The 18,097-nt window shown below is 58.3% G+C and overlaps 3 protein-coding genes across 11 annotated transcripts in view; 2 read left to right on the top strand and 1 right to left on the bottom strand.

Annotated features, from left to right (window-relative positions):
• Nucleotides 1-6,859, bottom strand: part of AGAP3 (ArfGAP with GTPase domain, ankyrin repeat and PH domain 3) — a 54,014-nt gene extending 47,155 nt beyond the window's left edge. For 2 of the 4 annotated variants that reach the window (XM_054725947.1, XM_054725948.1), the window contains exon 1: nt 6,258-6,859. In XM_054725947.1, coding sequence (XP_054581922.1) covers nt 6,258-6,588 — 331 coding nt within the window. In that variant the 5' untranslated portion in view covers nt 6,589-6,859. The remainder of the gene's footprint in view (nt 1-6,257) is intronic. The other 2 variants (XM_008158761.3, XM_028135546.2) reach the window with 2 other exon arrangements.
• A 4,221-nt stretch (nt 6,860-11,080) lies between these two features.
• Nucleotides 11,081-13,547, top strand: TMUB1 (transmembrane and ubiquitin like domain containing 1). 3 transcript variants are annotated; one of them, XM_008158762.3, is made up of 3 exons: nt 11,081-11,181; nt 12,047-12,465; nt 12,746-13,547. In XM_008158762.3, the coding sequence occupies exons 2-3, from the start codon at nt 12,077-12,079 to the stop codon at nt 13,095-13,097; spliced, it is 741 nt and encodes a 246-aa protein (XP_008156984.1). In that variant the 5' UTR covers nt 11,081-11,181; nt 12,047-12,076; the 3' UTR covers nt 13,098-13,547. The 3 variants fall into 3 exon arrangements, with proteins under 3 accessions (XP_008156984.1, XP_027991320.1, XP_027991319.1); XM_028135519.2 differs by lacking the exon at nt 11,081-11,181 and adding an exon at nt 11,192-11,688; XM_028135518.2 differs by lacking the exon at nt 11,081-11,181 and having other exon boundaries at nt 11,192-12,465.
• A 239-nt stretch (nt 13,548-13,786) lies between these two features.
• On the top strand, nt 13,787-18,036 carry FASTK (Fas activated serine/threonine kinase). 4 transcript variants are annotated; one of them, XM_054725921.1, is made up of 11 exons: nt 13,916-13,953; nt 14,152-14,204; nt 14,753-15,175; nt 15,647-15,826; nt 15,959-16,098; nt 16,539-16,752; nt 16,839-17,013; nt 17,228-17,319; nt 17,406-17,541; nt 17,617-17,731; nt 17,831-18,036. In XM_054725921.1, coding segments are annotated over exons 1-11 (1,638 nt in total). In that variant the 5' UTR covers nt 13,916-13,951; the 3' UTR covers nt 17,939-18,036. The 4 variants fall into 4 exon arrangements, with proteins under 4 accessions (XP_008156987.2, XP_027991377.2, XP_054581897.1 ...); XM_008158765.3 differs by lacking the exon at nt 14,152-14,204 and having other exon boundaries at nt 13,787-13,953; nt 16,854-17,013; XM_028135576.2 differs by lacking the exon at nt 14,152-14,204 and having other exon boundaries at nt 13,787-13,953.
• The last annotated feature ends 61 nt before the right edge of the window (nt 18,037-18,097 follow it).

Here is an 18,097-nt window from a genome sequence, read left to right as displayed (position 1 = left end):
TGAAGGGTCCCAGGTTTGATTCCGGTCAAGAGCACATGCCCGGGTTGCAGGCTCGATCCCCAGTAGTGGCATGCAGGAGGCATCCGATCAATGACTGATCCTGTCTCATCATTGATGTTTCTATCTCTCTCTCCCTCTCCCTTCCTCTCTGAAATAAATAAAAAATATGTGTGGTTTTTTTTAAAGACATCAGAAGATAGATACAGCAGGAAAGAACTACATCACCCTTAGGTTATAGTCTAAATGTTTCCAAAAGTTGAATTCAGGTCAAAAGCATCCCTGAGAGGCACCCCAGCAGGGCTGACTAGGGTCCGGCACGGTCCCCCAAAAGCTCACTGGTCCTTCCCTGAAGGGCAAAGGTGAGACAGAGCTGGAAAACCAGGTGATACCCCTGGTCCTGCCGCTCCTGTGTGGCCTGGGGGAGTTACCCCTGTCTAAGTCCTAGGCTGTCTCATTTGCAAATGGGGATGATAGTTGCACACCCCACAAGAGCCTGTGGGAAAAGGAACAGTGACCGCAATGCTGCAAAGGCCTCCTGACACTCTCCGGCAGGCAGGCAGGCCGGCGGAAGAATGCTAATTGGTGCAATTCTGCACAGAGCAAAGTCTCCATCCTCCAAGCAGGTGTCCCAGGGCCGTCCCTTCCCCACATCCACAGCCTCGTGCTCAGCCCCACACTCCAGGGGCCTGCCCCATGCCCCCGGCCTGCACGGTGGAAGGCAGCAAGGGCAGGAGGAATCAACCTGGTTAAACTGATCTCGAGTTGAGGACAAGCCGAGGGTCCAGGCAGGTGGATGTTCAGGAGACACTGAACAGCAACCCCGAGCCTCTCAGGGCGCGTCTGCCTCCCCAGGTCTCAGCTCACCCAGCGAGTCCCGCTTTTCTAGAAGGGCGTCTCTGTTTCCCCCTCCCGCGGTTCTGAGGGCTCACGGTGCAAAAGCACCGTGCGGACACTAAGAGCCCACTCATCCCCTCTAACTCCGCTGGGCCACCCTCTGGTCCGCCTGCCCGGCACCTGGGGCCGAGCGCGCGCTCTCCAATGCAGCCTCCTGCGACAGCCCATCTCCTGCAGGATTAAGCTCCACCTCACATGGCCTCCTGAAACATGGCAAAGTGTAAATGGCTAATACAGGATAAAGCATTAAGTCCGCCGAACCAGGGTTCTCCTGCCGTCCCCGTGGACTTCATGCCCCGCCTGCTGCTTGCGTGACCACCACGCGATGCTTTTACCTCCCCTGCTGCCTCGGAAACCTGTTCCTTCTCCGGACCACTTGCCTGGCACTCACATTTGGTTAAAGAAAGAAATAGTGAAGTAAACGGTAGGCACTGGCCACAGGCACTTGGGAGCAAGGGCTGTCTTATTTGCACGTAGTCTCCCACCTGGCAGTGAATGAGGACTGAATGGGGAGGGGGGGTCCTCCCGGCTGCCTGAGGTCAGGCTGGGGTGGGTCTTTCCATCCCTCTCCTGTAACCTTAAGGAAAAGGGCCTTGAGAGGTCTTCCCCAGTATCTAACTTTTTGCCCTAATTTTTTAAAAATCTGGGTTTATTCCTGCCACTTCCAGTCCCCTGTCTGGTACCTCGTGCAGGCTGATCCATTCACCTCAGGGATCCAGAGAGCAGCCAGAGCCGCTCCTTCCCTCCTTCCCTCCTGCCTTCCACGGAGCTAGATGCAACTGGGCCACCCAGTCGGAGCTAAATAAATGTATCTGGAACGAGTGTGGCTCTCCCTGGCCTCTAGCACCCCCTCGGATATCCTCTTTTTCAGAATTCCTAGAACTCTTTTGTGCAAAGTCCTCAATAAGCAGCCAGCCGCCACCAGGCACTCATTCCCTAAACCAGCTAATGACTGGAATGGCCCAGGAAACTTCCAAACGCAGATGCATCCCAGACCCCTTAGAGGGAGCCTCAGAAACTGTACTTCAGCAAGTCCCCTAGGAGAGCATCACCAGGTTCGGGGATGCCCAGTTACCTCAGGAGACAGCTTCCCTGTCTCCAAAATGGATACAATTCTCTCTGCATCATAGGGCTGTTGCCAGGATCTAGCCACCGGACACACAGACAGGGAACAACTCTAAAGCCCCAGGAAGGCCTGCCAGGAAGAGTGTGGCTGCTGAGCCCCACTGAGCGCCCCCCCCCCCCCAACACATCCGCCCCAGCTCAGCACCCCCTCTCTCTAGCCTAGACTTGAACCAACAGGAAAACCCTCTTTAGAATGTTACCAAGCGCCGAGCCTACGGAAGAAAGTGCCTGAAAGACCAAGGTGAGGGTGAGAACAAGCCAACCGGCCTCTGGAATGCCCAAAGGGACTTTGCTTTAAAAAAGACCCTAGTTGGCCCTAACTGGGTGTGGCTCAGTGGATAGAGTGTCAGCCTGCAGACTGAAGGGTCCCGGGTTCGATTCCAGTCAAGGGCACATGCCTGGGTGGCGGGCTCTATCCCCAGTAGGGAGCATGCAGGAGGCAGCCAATCAGTGAATCTCTCTCATCATTGATGTTTCTCTCTTTCCCTCTCCCTTCCTCTCTGAAATCAATAAAAATATATTTAAATAAATAAATATTAAAAAGACCCTAGGGGAGCCCAGCACGAGTGGCTCAGTGGTTTAGCATCGACCTATGAACCAGGAGGTCATGGTTCGATTTCCAGTCAGGGCCCATGCCCGGGTTGTGGGCTCGATCCCCAGTGTGGAGATCAGCCTCCCGTGCAGGAGGCAGCCGATCAATGATTCTCATCATTGAGGTTTCTATCTCTCTTTCCCAAATCAACGAAAATAAAAAATAAAGAACAAAGACCCTAGGGCAGTGGTCGGCAAACTGCGGCTCTCGAGCCACATGCAGCTCTTTGGCCCCTTGAGTTTTTAGCAAAGGCCAGCTTAGGAGTACCCTAATTAAGTTAATAACAATGTACCTACCTATATAGTTTAAGTTTAAAAAATTTGGCTCTCAAAAGGAATTTCAACCGTTGTGCTGTTGATATTTGGCTCTGTTGACTAATGAGTTTGCCGACCACTGCCCTAGGGGAAAACAAGGACAGGACCCCGTCACCCAGTGGATAAAGCCCAGTCCCCGCACACAGTGGTGGCCATGAGGCACACCCTTGGCCAAGGTCCACTGCCAGGCCCAAGCCTGTTCGCCCGCCCCTCTGGCAGGCCTGCGGGGAGAGGGCACATCTCGGGACAACTCTGCTTTGCAGGCCACCTGCTGGGACCCCAAGGGCTGCTTCTCCCAACAGCTCATCTGGCTCTTCCTCGCTTGGCCCAGCTCCCTGCATTCCAGGTGCCCAGGCTGCCCCCCCTCTGAGCTGAGGCCCCGCTCCTCTGCAGTCTTCTTTCTAAGGCAGGAGCCCCATGCAAGTCCCTGGAGTTCCCTTCCCTGTAGGATCCAGCCTGTGGCCCTGCCTGAGGCTCAGCCTGATCCCTGGCTGATCAGCTTGGAGCCCTCCCTTCTCTGAGTCTCAGTGTCCCCACAAGGGAGGTGAGAGCAGCTCAGAGGGTCAGCACAGGGTCAGCCTTCCATCCCAGTCCCAGCTCCTGGCTATCCTTCTTTCATTCACATCCTCTCTTTTTCTGGCCTTTGGTGGGGAATGGGACTTTTCAAAAACAGTCTGCCTCCCCTCAAATCCTGTCCTAAAACCCCACAAAGCTGTATGTTCCTCAGCTCCCCCCTGCCCTAACCATGGGGTCAGAGAGGGTCAGAGGTGACCGAGAGAAGCAGAGCCAGGACAGGCGGGCATGGTGCCACCGCACTTCCTCAGTCCCAGAGGGACCCTGACTGCATCTTCCAGGTCACCTTCAGAGCTGGACCAGAAACCCTTCGGAGAGTATTCTCGGAGTGAGGCGGAGACGTATTATACACCAGGAAAATGCCATTCCTTCCCACTAAGAGGCTCATCCCTAGTAAACACAGGATCTGCCGCCCAGGCCAGGAGTGTGTTTATGTAACAACCGAAACCCAGGTCAGCTGGGCCCCGGCACGGGGGCTCAGTCAGGCTCAGAGTGAGCAGGGAACCTCCGAGAAGCTGTTCCCCGCCCTCCGCCAAAAAAGAAGGTGGGGACACTGCTTTGCAGGATCGCAGCAATATGGTTTGGCAGATGGAGTGAGGAAGGATATAGGGCAGAAGTTGGAGGAGTTTCCTGGGTTTTTTTGATCCTGCCTACAGCAGAAAAGCTGGGGAGATAGAAGTGGGATAGCAGCGGTGAGATGGGTAATATAAACGGGTTCCAGGAAAGAGTTTGGGGAGAAAGGGGGCGGGGGGGAGAAAGAGGTGGGAGGCCTTGCCAAGAAAGAACAGGGAAGCAGGGATCAGGAGAGCTGAGAACGGATGTGTGAGGAGCAGCTGGGCCTGGTGACAATGAGACATCGGGTCCCAGGATTCACAGGGGTAATACCGAGCTTCCAGGCTAAGCAGGAACATGGGGTACTTCCAAACCACAGAGGGGAAGTTGGTCACGGGGGAGAGCTCTAAGACGGGAATCTGCCAGTTGTGTTGAATTTAAGACTGGGTGAAAACCCGAGTGCGTAAGGCAATCATGGCCTTCACATCAGCAGTGATGCCGGGCCAGAGACTTCCGAGCTGGGGGTGGGGGTTAATCACTGACAAAGGAAGCGGAGTTAGATGTGGAAGCTGAGATTCCTGGCTCTCCCTGCTCTGGGAAAGGCTCTGTGACAGATGTCTTCCCTCTCCCCTTCCGTGGCTGGTCCCTCCAAGTCTCTTCACCAAGAGGGATGGGGGTGGGATCTTGGAGCTGATCAGCAACTTCTCTTACTTCCCCCAAAGGACACGGAAGCTGCAGGGAATGACTGCTCTCCCTGCCCCACCTGCTTCAGCTCCAGGAGGGAAAACTGGTCATTGCCTCTCTTTGGGGCGAGCGGGGATCACACAATGCCATCTCCAGGTCCCCAGCCACAGCACTGATTCAGGCCATTTACTTGGATCCATGTTAATGAGGTTTTTTCTGTCACCTAATTAGTTCACAATGAACTCAGCCTTGAGAGAAAAGAGGCTAGAGAGGGCTGGGGAAAGGACAGAAAGCAGTCAGGCTGGGATGTCACCACAGAAGGGCAGGACCCCAGCTCTAATGGGCCCTTTACTCCCAAAAGACCCCATGCTCCTTCCCCGGCTACAGGGAGCTCTGAAAGCGGAAACAGGGTGTTCAGATGAGGAGCCCCCAGAGCCTCACACAAAGAGATGAAAATGGGAGTGAGCCCTAACTGCAAGGCTCAAGTAGTGGCCAGGCCCCCGTGCACAATTCTGTCATCAGGGAAAGCCCTCTCCCTGCACTGCCACTAAGGCCCAACCCACCACCTGCTGGTGGGCGTTCCCCTTGGAATGGAACCTGAGGAGGAAGCAGATGGCCCAGGGTGAGGCCATCTGCCCACTGGGCGCTCAAAGGTCACCACGCCACAGGAGTGCCTGCGGGTGGAGCAGCCCCCACCACACCAGGGGTCGAGGGGCATCTACCAGCAGCTTACACCATCTCTCCTGCCCCTGGGAAAGGAGTGCTGGGCAGTGTGTGTGTGTGGGGGGGGGGGGGGGGGCGGGGGGTTCAGTCCCTGACACCCGGCGACGTGTCCCTGGAAGTTGGTCAGTGACCCACAAGAGGCTCCCTGGAAAGCAGCGGTGGGTCCGGCGCGCGTGGGACCCGGCGAAGGCGCGGATGGACAGGCCAGCGCCTCCCACACGGTCGCAGCGCCCAAGCCCGAGTCAGGCCCAGCCCACCGGGCCTCGGCAGCTTGCGGGATGTGCGTCGGGAGAGGGCGCGCCGCAGCGAGCGCCACCCTCCCCGGCCTGCGGGCACTGGGCCCGGGAAGGCTAACATCCACTAACGGAGGCTCCGATCCCCAGCCCCGCCGCGGGGCAGAGCCTGGACAGCTGAGACGCCTCCCAGGCAGCGGCCCCACCCCCCGGGCCACCGAGGCCCGCCGCTGCGCCCACCCTCCCGGGACATGCCTGACCAGATTTGGCACAGACCCCCCACTCCCGGACCCTCTACGGCTCCGAGCGCCCCGGTCCCCGGAGAGACACTATCTTTGAGCCCCGAGCACTAAAAGCAGAAAACGCAAACCCTGGCACGGGACCGGCCCCAGCCCCAGAGTGTCCCCAGACGAGATATGGCGAAGCCTGGACGCCGGCACTGCAGCGCCGGCATTCAACAAACCGCGTGGCCCGGACCTGAGGCGCGCGAGGATCCCCGACGGGGAGAGCATGGCCAGGCCGGACCCGCAGAGCCCGGAGGGGCCACCGCGCCCCAGCTCCGCTCACCCTCGATGGAGATGACGTGCTCCCGGATCTGGTTCTGCAGTGCCAAGTCCTCCATGCGCTCGATGAGATCGTAGATGGCGTAGATATTGGGATGCACGGACTCGAAGCGCTGGATTTCGGCCCGGATGGCCGCCGAGTTGGAGAGCGCGAACTGCTGGGGGGGGCCGCCGGCTAGCTGCTGCGAGGGGCCGCCGCCGCCCCCGGACCCCGGCCCCGCGCCACCAAACTGCCCGCCGCCCCCCGCGCCTCCGCCGCCGCCGCCACCGCCTCCCGGTGCCGCCAGGCTGGGCTGCTGCTGCGGGCTCTGCCCCCCGCCCGCCTGGAAGTTCATGGCTCCGGAGCCGCGGGGCCCGAGGCGGGCCCGGCCGAGGCCGGGGCGGCGCTGCGGCGGCGGCGGGCGGGCGCGCGGGGCTGGCGGGGCTGGGACTACGGAGCCGGCGGCACGAGACTAGTGCATGGGGCCGGGGGCCGGGGGCCTTGGCCGTGAGGCGCCGCCGCGCACGCTGTGGCCGCTGCCGGGCGCTTCCCGCCGCCGCGATCCCGCTGCCTCTGAGCAGCCTCCAGCGGCAACAACAACGGCACCGGGAGCGCGCGGCCCGGGCCCTCCCCCCGCGTCATGCGCACGCACTGCCACCCCCGCCGGCTCCTGCACACGCAGCCCGAGCCCCCTCCCCGCCGCCCCCGCCCCTCCAGCGCGCGGGCCCAGCGCCCCCGCCCCTCGCTCGCAGGCTTTGCAGCCTCCACCCCGGAGCCTCGCGCTCCAGCCGGGCGCTCCGGCCCCTCCCACCACGCCTTAGCCCTTCCGCCTCCTCTCCCGCCCCCACCCACACCCGCCGCGGGGACCACCGCTCCGAGGGCCTGTGGCCTTGGCCTCCTCCGGCCCGGCTGTCACTTTCGCCTTCCTACGCCGGTTTGGGCGGGGTGCCCTATCTCTGGGCAATGCCCGAACAGTGCCCTGCGCCTGAGGGTGCTGATGAACATGGTTGATTGGTAGAAGAGGGCCGCTAGCCCAGGCCCAGCTGCGCCTCCCTTACATTGTCCTGCCTTCAATGCGGCACAGGCTCCCCTGTCCCTGGCCAGAGGTCATCCCTAGAGACTACCCCTTCCTCGGGGTTCTCTCTCTAGCCTCCTCCTGGACTCCCCACTGCCAGCTGCAGCACAGAGGCTGAAATTCTATTTTCAGTTCTGAGAGCTCTATTGGGGGGGGGGGGGGCGCCTTGGAAAGGATACTTTGAACAATAACTCCCCTCTCCTATCTTCCCTCTTCTCCTTAAAGACCCCTCTGCGGAACCCCACCGGTACATAGAAGAGGGAGGGTTTGCCCTGAGGGGTGGGAGTGCGGGGGGGGGGGGGGGGGTAAGGAGACATGTAATACTTTAAAAAATAAAGAAGAAGACCTAGCCGGTTTGGTTGGATTCCAGCCAAGGGCACATGCCTGAGTTGCGGGCTTGATCCCGCTGTGTGGAGCGTGCAGGAGGCAGCCAATCGGTGATTCTCTCTCATCATTGATGTTTCTATCTCTCTCTCCTTCTCCCTTCTTCTCTGAAATCAATAAAAATATATTTTTTAAAAAGAAGAGGGAGGAATCAAATATATGTCTTCTTCCCCAACTCACCCCATTCAAGAGACAACAGGGCCCACATGACTGTCTTAATGTTTTTGCATTAACGCCTTTGTCCATCCTGCGTTCATGTCCACTCCTCTGGGGCCAGGGAGCTTCCTTCACGGTCCCAGTCCTCTGCATTCCCATTGCCAAAGCTGTCTGCAGTTCTGCTAGCCACCCCTCTCACCAGCCTTTCTTAAAACCCATAGAGGTGGCATGTCCAAGACACCAGCCCAGCCCATCAGCACAGGCTGCCTCTCCACACCGTCCCCCATGTCTTCTGGCACAGTTGACATGTGTCATCCTTTTTATTTTTTTAAATTTATCTTTATTGTTGAAAGTATTACATATGTCTCCTCCCCCCCCCCCATTGACCTCTTCTAGCCCACCCCTGCTCCCCACCCCAGGCCTTCACCACCCTATTGTGTGTGTCCATGCCTATATGCATACAAGTCCTTTGGTTGATCTCTTCCCACCTACCCACGCTTCCCTCTGAGATTCCAAAATATGTTCTATGCTTCTATGTCTCTGGATCTATTTTGTTCCATCAGTTTATTAGATTCCACATGAGTAAGATCATGTGATACTTGTCTTTCTCTGACTGGCTTATTTCACTTAGCACAATGCTCTCTAGGTCCCTCCATGCTGTCTCAAAGGGTAAGAGTTCTTTTTTACTGCTGCATAGTATTCCATGGTGTAAATGTACCACAGCTTTTTTATCCACTCATCTACTGATGGGCACTTAGGCTGTTTCCAGATTTTAGCTATTGTAAATTGAGCTGCTGTGAACATAGGGGTGCATACATCCTTTCTGACTGGTGTTTTGAGTTTCTTAGAATATATTCTTAGAAGTGGGATCACTGGGTCAAATGGCAGCTCCATATTTAATTTTTTTAGGAAACTCCACACTGTTTTCCATAATGGCTGCACCAGTCTGTCATCCTTTTTAAACACACTTCCACTTCCCAGGCTAAGACCAGCATAAAGTTGTCTCCCATTTGGCTATCCACACAGCTCTGCCCCAGTACCAATCAAGTCACCATTCCTAAGTTTCTCGAACCTTCCAAAGAATGAGATGCAAGCTAATCAACACTGGAGGCTTCCCCACCTCCCACCTCCCGAGAGATGTGGACCCATCTACCTGTTTGACATTCAGGATGTCATACGCTCTCTGGGCTTCATCTGCAAAGTATAGTGGTTGAACAGAACACCTAGCTCTGATGTTCTATAATTCTAAAAGCATCTGTTTTAGATGCTTAATTAGAATCCACAGCAAGAAGTTGCTACCAGGTAGCTCCCAGGAGAGATGCTGAGGCTATAGAGCTTCTGAAATGTGTTGCCCAGCAGCCAGCACACACCTATTCTTGCACTGGTGTGCTGTCTACATGTGTGTCCCCTAGTAGCACAGGAACCCCATGAGGGCAGGGACAGCATCTGACACATGTCTGGCATACGTGTTTGTAGAACAAATGGATGAATGGGAGTAAAGGAACTAGAGATAAATAGGTTCTATATGTTATAAATCTAAAGTAACATTCTTGGCCCTGGCCAAGTAGCTCAGTTGGTTGGAGCCTCGTCCCAATATGCACGGCTATGGGACCCACCCATGTGCGGGGATGGGTGGACTGGTTCTGGTGCCCTCAGGGCACTTACAGGAATCAACCAATGGATTCATAAATAAAGTGGAACAACAAATTGATATTGCTCCCTTCTCTCTCTCTAAAATCAATCAATAAAATTTTTAAATATATTTTTATTGATTTCAGAGAGGAAGGGTGAGGGAGAGATAGAAACATCAATGATGAGAGACAATCACTGACTGGCTGCCTCCTGCACACCCCCCCACTGGGGATCAAGCCTGCAACCCAGGCATGTGCCCTTGACTGGAATTGAACCTGGGACCCTTCAGTCCGAAGGCAGTTGCTCCATCCACTGAGCCAAACCAGCTAGGGCTAAAAATGTTTTTAAAATAAAATAAACTGACATTCTTTTTTTCTGGTAAATTGTATTGAGGTGTGTGTTTTTTTAACTGATATTCTTTTAAAATATATATATATTTATTGATTTCAGAGAGGAAGGGAGAGGGAAAGAGAGATAAAAACATCAATGATGAGAATCATTGATCAGCCACCTCCTGCACACACCCTACTGGGGATCGATCCCACAACCCAGGCATGTGCCCTCACAGGGAATCTAAGGATGACCTCCTGGTTCATAGGTCAATGTTCAAACACTGAAGCACACCAGCTGGGCTAAACTGACTTCTTAAGGCAACACTTGGGAGTAGTTGCTCCCACAAATAGGCATGTGCTATGGGAACATGAGGGTATAATATTTTTTAATCAGGACTGGCCTATAAAATCCAGGATGTGGGATCTCTGTGGCTATAAGGAGCCCAGAGGAAGGAGGGAAAACCCACAGAAATTAGCTGGCCTAGGCCAGGCTGGGGATCAAATCACATGCTCTACACACCAACATGCTAAGGATTCCATTTCCAAGCCCAGATTTGAATGGAGGGAGTGTCCTAACACTAGTTGAGCAAATATCTACGATGTGACAGATCCCTTACATAGTTTCCACATTTATTTATCAAAACACCGAATTTCTTCCTTACAATTGCCTTATGAAGAAATGAAGAAATTTAGGTTCAAAATTCAATAACGAACCTAAGGTCATTAAGGGATAAGGGATCAGCATTGTGCCAGGTTCCGAAGTCCATGCTTGGTTCCCAGTCTTGCAGGGGCAAGGCGGAAAAGGGAGAAAAGGGGACCGGGGAAACAGAACAGCCCCACCGGCCTGGGATGTATCCTCAGCCAGCCTGGTGCGGCAGTCCATGGTTACTAGGCTCTGGGCCGGAGAGTCAATGGGGCAGGGGGGCGGGCAAGGTGCCTCCAGGCGTTCACTTGACAGAAGAGTAGAAGGAGCCACCTGAGTTCACCAGAGCCTGCATCTCCAAACTCGGGTGCTCTGATATGCTCCTGCTGACGTTGGTTTCTGCAGTGACAGATGCCCTGGATGCTGGCAGAGGGGGTGCGGATGCTGCTGCGGCCCAGGCCCAGACCTCTGGGGGCTATCACAACTCCCAACCCTGCCCTGCCCTCCCCTCCGCAACTTGAGGGCTGGGAACCAGTCCGCCCAGCCCTGCTGGTAGGTCCGCAGGGAGGAGGGCGGGGATTTCGTACGGTCAGGACTACAAGTCCCACAATGCTCCGGATGGCGGCGGCGGAGAAGGGGGTGGGGGTGTCTTCAGGTGTCTGCGACCTCGGCGCCTCCCGCCCGGAAGTGGCCTAGGGTCCGCTATGGAGCCGGCGGAGCCGGGCGGTGAGTCCCCGAGCCGCGCCCGCGCCCACCCCGCCTCCCCGAGCTCTAGCAGTCACCCGCTCTCCCCATCCCGGAATTGCCCGTGCCCTCCTACGCCCGGGGGTGGGAGGGGGGCGATGGAATAGTTGGGGATGGGGCGGGCGAAGTCCCGGGTCCCCAGCTGGATCTGGGGTCCATCAGGGGGCTGGGTTTGGAGAGGCTTTCCGAGGCGCGGAGTCGAGCCGCCGCAGGGTGGGGCCGCGCTGGGTGGGGGGTGGCAACCTTAGGAGGCTCCAGAATGCCAAAGGGCGGAGTTTGACTTTTGGTGCTGGGAACCCTAGGGAAGCCGTCCGCGTGGGTGGGTGGGGTTTGGGTAAATGGTAAGAGGGCGGCGGCGTAGAGGCCCTTTTTCTTCCCCCTTGGAGAAACTTTAGCAGCGGAGCAGGAGCTGAGCTTTGGGGTAGATAAGCAGCTTTGGGTGAAATTGGTGAAGGAACAAATTTTGAGATGAAACAGGCGGGAGAATAGGTAAGATTTAAGGTGAAGTTTGGTGGGAGTTGAATTTAGGGAAGAGGTTGCTCGGAAGGTCAAGGCACCTTATCTCCGGATAGTGTTTGGGTGAATTTGGGAGCTGGTTAAAGACCTAGAACTCGGTTACAAAAGTTAGGACTTGGAATTCGATGATGGGAAGGGACACGTGAAGCAAGTTTGAGGCAACTGGGAGTCCAAACAGTCTATGCCCTGGGCTGGGGCTGGGGTAAGGGGACAAAGTGAGGACGGTGGGAAAGTGGGGTGGGTGGGGTCAGGAGCCTGTTGACGTTCAGAGAGCTGTTGGCCCCTCTGAGCCAGCCCCTCAACCCCTTATGGGTTCTTTGTGCCTCTCCAGCTCAGTAGCGCTGCGGGCAAGGCGGGTGCCATGGCCCTGATTGAAGGGGTGGGTGATGAGGTGACTGTCCTTTTCGCGGTGCTTGCCTGCCTTCTGGTGCTGGCTCTCGCCTGGGTCTCAACACACACCTCGGAGAGCGCTGACCCACTGCCCCAGCCATCAGGGACCGCAACACCAGCGCAGCCCAGCGAAGCCATGGTGGTCACCGACACAGTCAGAGGGGAGGCCCCAGGAGCCGAGACCCCCAGCCTGAGACACAGAGGGCAGGCTGCACACCCAGAGCCTGGCACAGGGCTCCCAGCCACGACGCCACCGCCGGACTCCCCCCAGGAGCCTCTAGTGCTTCGGCTGAAATTCCTCAACGATTCAGAGCAGGTGGCCAGGGCCTGGCCCCACGACACCATTGGCTCCCTGAAAAGGTAAGCTGGGATGAGGAAAGGAACAAATGCTAAGGCGTGGGTGGGAGTGATCATAGACCTGGAAGGGCCACCAGAGACACTGGAGACGTCCCCCGTGTTTTATAGATGAGGGGACCCAGGTGCCCAAAGCACACACTGGACTGTTCCCCGTAGAGGAGGGGACCCCCTTGGGCGCCATGACCTGGGTGGAGGACAGAGGTGAAGGGTGGGACTATTACTCTGGGCAAGGGACTAGGATTGCCTGAGGCCTGCTCTATTACCCAGGTCCCTCTCTCCTCAGGACCCAGTTTCCTGGCCGGGAGCAGCAGGTACGACTCATCTACCAAGGACAGCTGCTGGGAGACGACACCCAGACCCTGGGCAGCCTTCACCTCCCTCCCAACTGCGTTCTCCACTGCCACGTGTCCACACGGGTCGGTCCCCCACACCCCCCCTGCCCACCGGGGTCAGAGCCAGGCCCCTCCGGGCTGGAAATAGGCAGCCTGCTGCTCCCCCTGCTGCTCCTGCTGCTGCTGCTGCTCTGGTACTGCCAGATCCAGTACCGGCCCTTCTTTCCCCTGACAGCCACTCTGGGGCTGGCCGGCTTCACCCTGATCCTCAGCTTCCTGGCTTTTGCCATGTACCGCCCGTAGTGCCTCCACGGGCTCTCGGCAGTGTGGCTGGCCCCTCAGGACCTTGGTCCCCACCGCGCCGTGGGAGCTGCTGTCTGCCCAGGCCCACCTCTCTGGCCTGTCTCTTCCCGCTACCCTGGAGCCCAGGCCTGCGCCGCAGAGCACTCCAGGGGCAGGTGGAGGCCCCTCTCTGTGACCTCCATGGCTCCGAGCCACCGTCGGGGGCTGCGGGCTCTCAGCCACCACTGACCGTGGGCTCCTCCGGGTCAGCCAGCTGCTGTCGCTGCCTTGGCCCTGGGCAGAGCGGGGCCACACCCCTGGGCCCGGCCTAGAGTTCTGCCTGAAGACCCAGCCACCTCTCTTCCCTGATTGCTCCTAGTGCTGATTTGGGGACCCAAGGACCCTGGGGGGTGGGAGGGGCCGAGGGAGTTCTCTGGAACTTGTGCAGATTAAATAACTGTGAAGTTTTCACTCTTGGTGTGTGTCTGCGCGTGTGGACCCGTGGGGGCAGGGGCCCTTGCCCACTGGGAGGAAAGCGGTGGCGGCACGGACTGGGCCCTCCGCCTGCCCAGCCCGCCCAGGCCCGCCGCGAGCTGTCCTCACCTCTCCACTGCCCCGGGCTGGCCCCTGGCCCCGCCCCCGGCGCCGCCTGCGCAGCTGCCCGGAAGCGGGGGGCGGGGCTGGCGGCGCCCAGCGCGCAGGGCCTGACGGGAGCCACGTCTCTGCTGGCCGAGGGCAGAGCGGCGATTGGCGTCCGGGGGCTGCTGGGAAGATGGCGGGCTCGGTGGCCGGTCGATGAGGAGGCCGCGGGGGGAGCTCGGCTCCCGGGCCCCAAGACCGACTGAGGGAGCGACCTGCGCGGGGCCTGGGGAGTCATGTAGGGGCGGCACCTGCGGGGCGGGCCGCGGGAGGGCTGCGGGAGTTGGTGTTGGCGACCGTGACCAGGTCTCTTGGGGGTCCCCGGCCTGGGTGGGTGTGGGGGCCCCTGACACCGCCGACTCCGCGCCTCCGCAAACCTGTGCATTCAGGCTCCACGGGCGTCTTCCGAGGTGGGCGCTGCGCTCTCGGTTCACAGGCGAGAAGGCTTAGGCAGAGAGACGAAGCCACTGGTCCAAGGTCACGCAGCTGGTAAGTGGGAGCACCCAGCATGGAACCCAGGACCGTCCGGCTGCGGAGCCCACGTTCCACCTTCTGTGCCGCCGCCGCCTCCGGCGGGAGGGGGAGGTGGTCTGGAGGGCCTATCGCCGGGGCGATCTGGGCTCCAGGCTGGGCGCAACCACTAACCAGATTCATGACCCCGGGCTTAACTTAACCCCTTCACCTCTCTGGGTCTTGGTTTCTCCACCTGTGAAATCGAGGTAATGCCAGTCTTGCCTAGCGCCCCATACGCGTGTAAGGAGGATCAGAGAAGATAATGCATGTGGAATTGTTTTGTAAATATCCCTACGCTGAGAACACTGAAGGATTATGATTGCTGTTCCCAAGGATGGAAGGAGGCAAAGAGAGAGAGGCGGGTGGGGAAGAGAACCAAGGCAGTCACAAAGAAGGCTGAGCATGACTGACTCTGGTTTGCTCTGACCCTAGACCCCTCTGAATGGGGAGTGAGGTGAGGAGTAGATAGCAGGCTTTTCTCCCCTTTGGAGAAAACCTCACCCCCTTTTCTGGGCCGCCCTCAGGGTCTCCATCACCCAACTCCATGCTTCGAGTCCTGCTTGCTGCCCAGGCCTCTGCTGCTCAGCTGTCTGGCCTGCTGCTGTTCCCACCAATACAGCCCTTCTGTCTGGGGCCCAGCAAGTGGGGGGACCAGCCTCCTGGAGGAGGCCCCCACACAGGTCCTGTGCAGGGCCTGCAGCGGCTCCTGGAACAGGCGAGGAGCCCTGGGGAGCTGGTGCGCTGGCTGGGCCAGAACCCTACCAAGGTGCACGCCCACCACTACCCAGTGGCGCTTCGTCGTCTGGGCCAGCTCTTGGGGTCTCAGCCACGGCCCCCGCCTGTGGAGCAGACCTCACTGCAGGACTTGAGTCAGCTCATCATCCGAAACTGCCCCTCCTTTGACATTCACACCATCCACGTGTGTCTGCACCTTGCCGTCTTACTTGGTGAGGAGGGTTGCCTGGGGGTGGGTGTTAATGAAAGAATAGAGAAGAGCAGTAGAGGACCCAAGATCACTGACAGAATTCACCTCCTAGGCTTGCCAGAATAGCCACACCAATCCACTGTGGCTCTCCCTCACAGGCATCCCGAGCCGAGCAGCGAGCAGCGTTTGCTGCAGCCTTAGGGTGCTGCCTCAGATTCCTTCTACCATGGTGCTCTAGGAGCCCCCACAATTTGTCACCAATAGAACGAGATGAGAACATATTTGCCATCTTTGTAGAAAGCCTTCCCCATAAGCTGTTCTGATCCCTTAGTTCCCATGGTATTTCACATTTCTCCAGTGTTTCCACTTACACTGTAGCTAACCTTCCAGCCCAGGAAATGGAGATGAGAGAGTAGGGGAACCACCCCAGGACTGGAGCAAAGCAGAGCAGCTTCGTCACCAGGACTGCCCCCTCTGACCCTCTCCCTCTCAGGCTTTCCGTCAGATGCGCCCCTGGTGTGTGCCCTGGAGGGGGAGCGAAGGTCACGCCTCCCCCTGAAGCCTCCTCCCCCTCTGCAACCTGTCCTTCGTGGTGGGCAAAGGTTGGAAGCTGCTCTGAGCTGCCCCCACTTTCTGCGGCATCCACAGCAGCACCTCATCCGAAGCTTGGCAGGTGCTGGAGGGGTTTAAAGGCAGGTTGGCGGTCAGGGGCCAAGGAAGAGGCAGGTGGGGGGGTCTGGGCTAAGGTGGACACTAGTCTGAAGGTCTGGCCTGAGGGTCCAGTGTGATAAGCTGTTCTTCACAGAGGCCAGGCCAGAGGAACTGACTCCCCACGTGATGGTGCTCCTGGCCCAGCACCTGGCCCGACACCGGTTGCGGGAGCCCCAGCTTCTGGAAGCCATTGCTCATTTCCTGGTGGTCCAGGAAGCCCAGCTCAACAGCAAGGTGGGATTGCCTCCCTTGCTTCCCAGACACCCTGTCAGGCTCAGCCCCTGTCCAGCTTGATTGGCTGCTGTGTCCTACAGCAAACAGCCAAGCCAGGCCCTGCCCCCAGGGTTCCATCTTTGCTCACATACTCCTTGGCTTCACCTCCCAGTACATGCAGTCCTCCAAGCACTCAGCACTGTCTTAACTTCATTGATCCCACTCCTCTAGGCCTGAAGGGCCAGGCCCCATAGCAGTGTCTCCTCCACTTGTTTGGGGATTGATTGCATGGGGCTCAAGACACTGCTTATGCCACAAACTTCTGGTGTGTGTCAGGCAGAGGGATGGTTCTGCCCTTGCAGTGACGGTCTAAACGTGCAGACCAAGCCTCCCAGAGGCCCACCTTGCCAAGGGTTTTGGAGAATGTTCCATGCCGGGTGATGGCTACTCTCCCTCTACAGGTGGTACAGAAGTTGGTCCTGCCCTTTGGGCGGCTGAACTACTTTCCCCTGGAACAGCAGTTTATGCCCTGCCTTGAAAGGATCCTGGCTCGAGAAGCAGGGGTGGCCCCCCTGGCCACTGTCAACATCTTGATGTCACTGTGCCAGCTTCGGTGCCTGCCCTGCCGAGCCCTGCAGTTTGTCTTTTCCCCGGGTTTCATCAACCACATCAGTGGTGCGCAGACAGGAAGGCTGGCCGGGACCTGGAGGGCTGGTGGGCAGGGTAGAGGGGGTGGGAGTCTGCAGCCCAGCAAACCTCAGTCCCCTTGCCTGTAGGCACCCCTCATGCCCTGATTGTGCGGCGCTACCTCTCCCTGCTGGACACGGCTGTGGAGCTGGAACTCCCAGGATACCAGGGTCCCCGCCTTCCCCGAAAGCAGAAAGTGCCCATCTTCCCCCAGCCACTCATCACTGACCGTGCTCGCAGCAAGTACAGGTGGATGGGGCAGCTGGGGAGGGGGAGGGACCAGCCCAGAAGCAGCTGAGTAGAAAGGCCAGAGAACTGGGACCTTTTTAGGCTGGTCATAGCAGTCATAAATAAATGGGCCTTGAAGCAACCAAGGCATTTGCCTAGGGTCACAGAGCTGGGGGGGGAGGGGGACACGGGAGACTCCTGGGCCTTCCTGCTATCGGTGTTCCACCCCCCTCAGTCACAAGGATATAGTGGCGGAGGGGCTGCGCCAGTTGCTGGGGGAGGAGAAATACCGCCAAGACCTGACCGTGCCTCCAGGTTACTGCACAGGTGAGCTCCAGGTATGTGGGCAGGCAGCAGGCTGACATGGAGCTGTGGCTAAAAACCGTGGCCCTTTCTCCTCTCCCACCTTGCAGACTTCCTGCTGTGTGTCAGCAGCTCTGGTGCTGTGCTTCCTGTGAGGACCCAGGACCCTTTCTTACCTTACCCTCCCCGGTCCTGTCCCCAGGGCCAGGCTGCCTCTCAGCCCACTGCCCAAGACCCTGCCCAGAGGTAAGGGACGAGGCAGGAGGGCCTCCCCTGCCTTCATGGACAGCGACCCTGAGCCACAGCCCGCTCTCTCTCCAGGGTGGTGCTGATGCTGCAGGAACGCTGGCATTTCTGCCGGGACAGCAGGGTGCTGCTGGGCTCACGGGCCCTGCGGGAACGGCACCTGGGCCTGCTGGGCTACCAGCTTCTGCCGGTGAGCCTCCCCTCCCCTGCCCTGCCCCTGGTGACACTGTGTGGGTCCCCACTCCCGCACCCACAGGGCCTGTGGATAACCTGCTGCCTCTCCCCACAGCTACCCTTTGAGGAACTGGAGTCACAGAGAGGCCTGCATCAGCTCAAGAGCTACCTGAGACAGAAGCTGCAAACCTTGGGCCTCCGCTGGGGTCCTGAAGGGGGGTGAGGGGATGCACATGGGGTTCACGATGGCTCCCCTATGGGGGGGTGGACAGTTTGCACTTTGGCTTCCTCTGTTTTTGTTCATTAAAGTCCCTTCCTCCTTCATTGCACATCTTGTTTCTGGGACGGGGAGCAGACTGAGTCTCCCCACTTCTTTTCCATC

The sequence above is a fragment of the Eptesicus fuscus genome, chromosome 14 (assembly GCF_027574615.1).
Source record: "Eptesicus fuscus isolate TK198812 chromosome 14, DD_ASM_mEF_20220401, whole genome shotgun sequence".
Lineage (NCBI taxonomy): Eukaryota > Metazoa > Chordata > Mammalia > Chiroptera > Vespertilionidae > Eptesicus > Eptesicus fuscus.
Note: the sequence above shows the minus strand (reverse complement) of the source record. Positions and strands in the feature narration are given on the sequence as shown.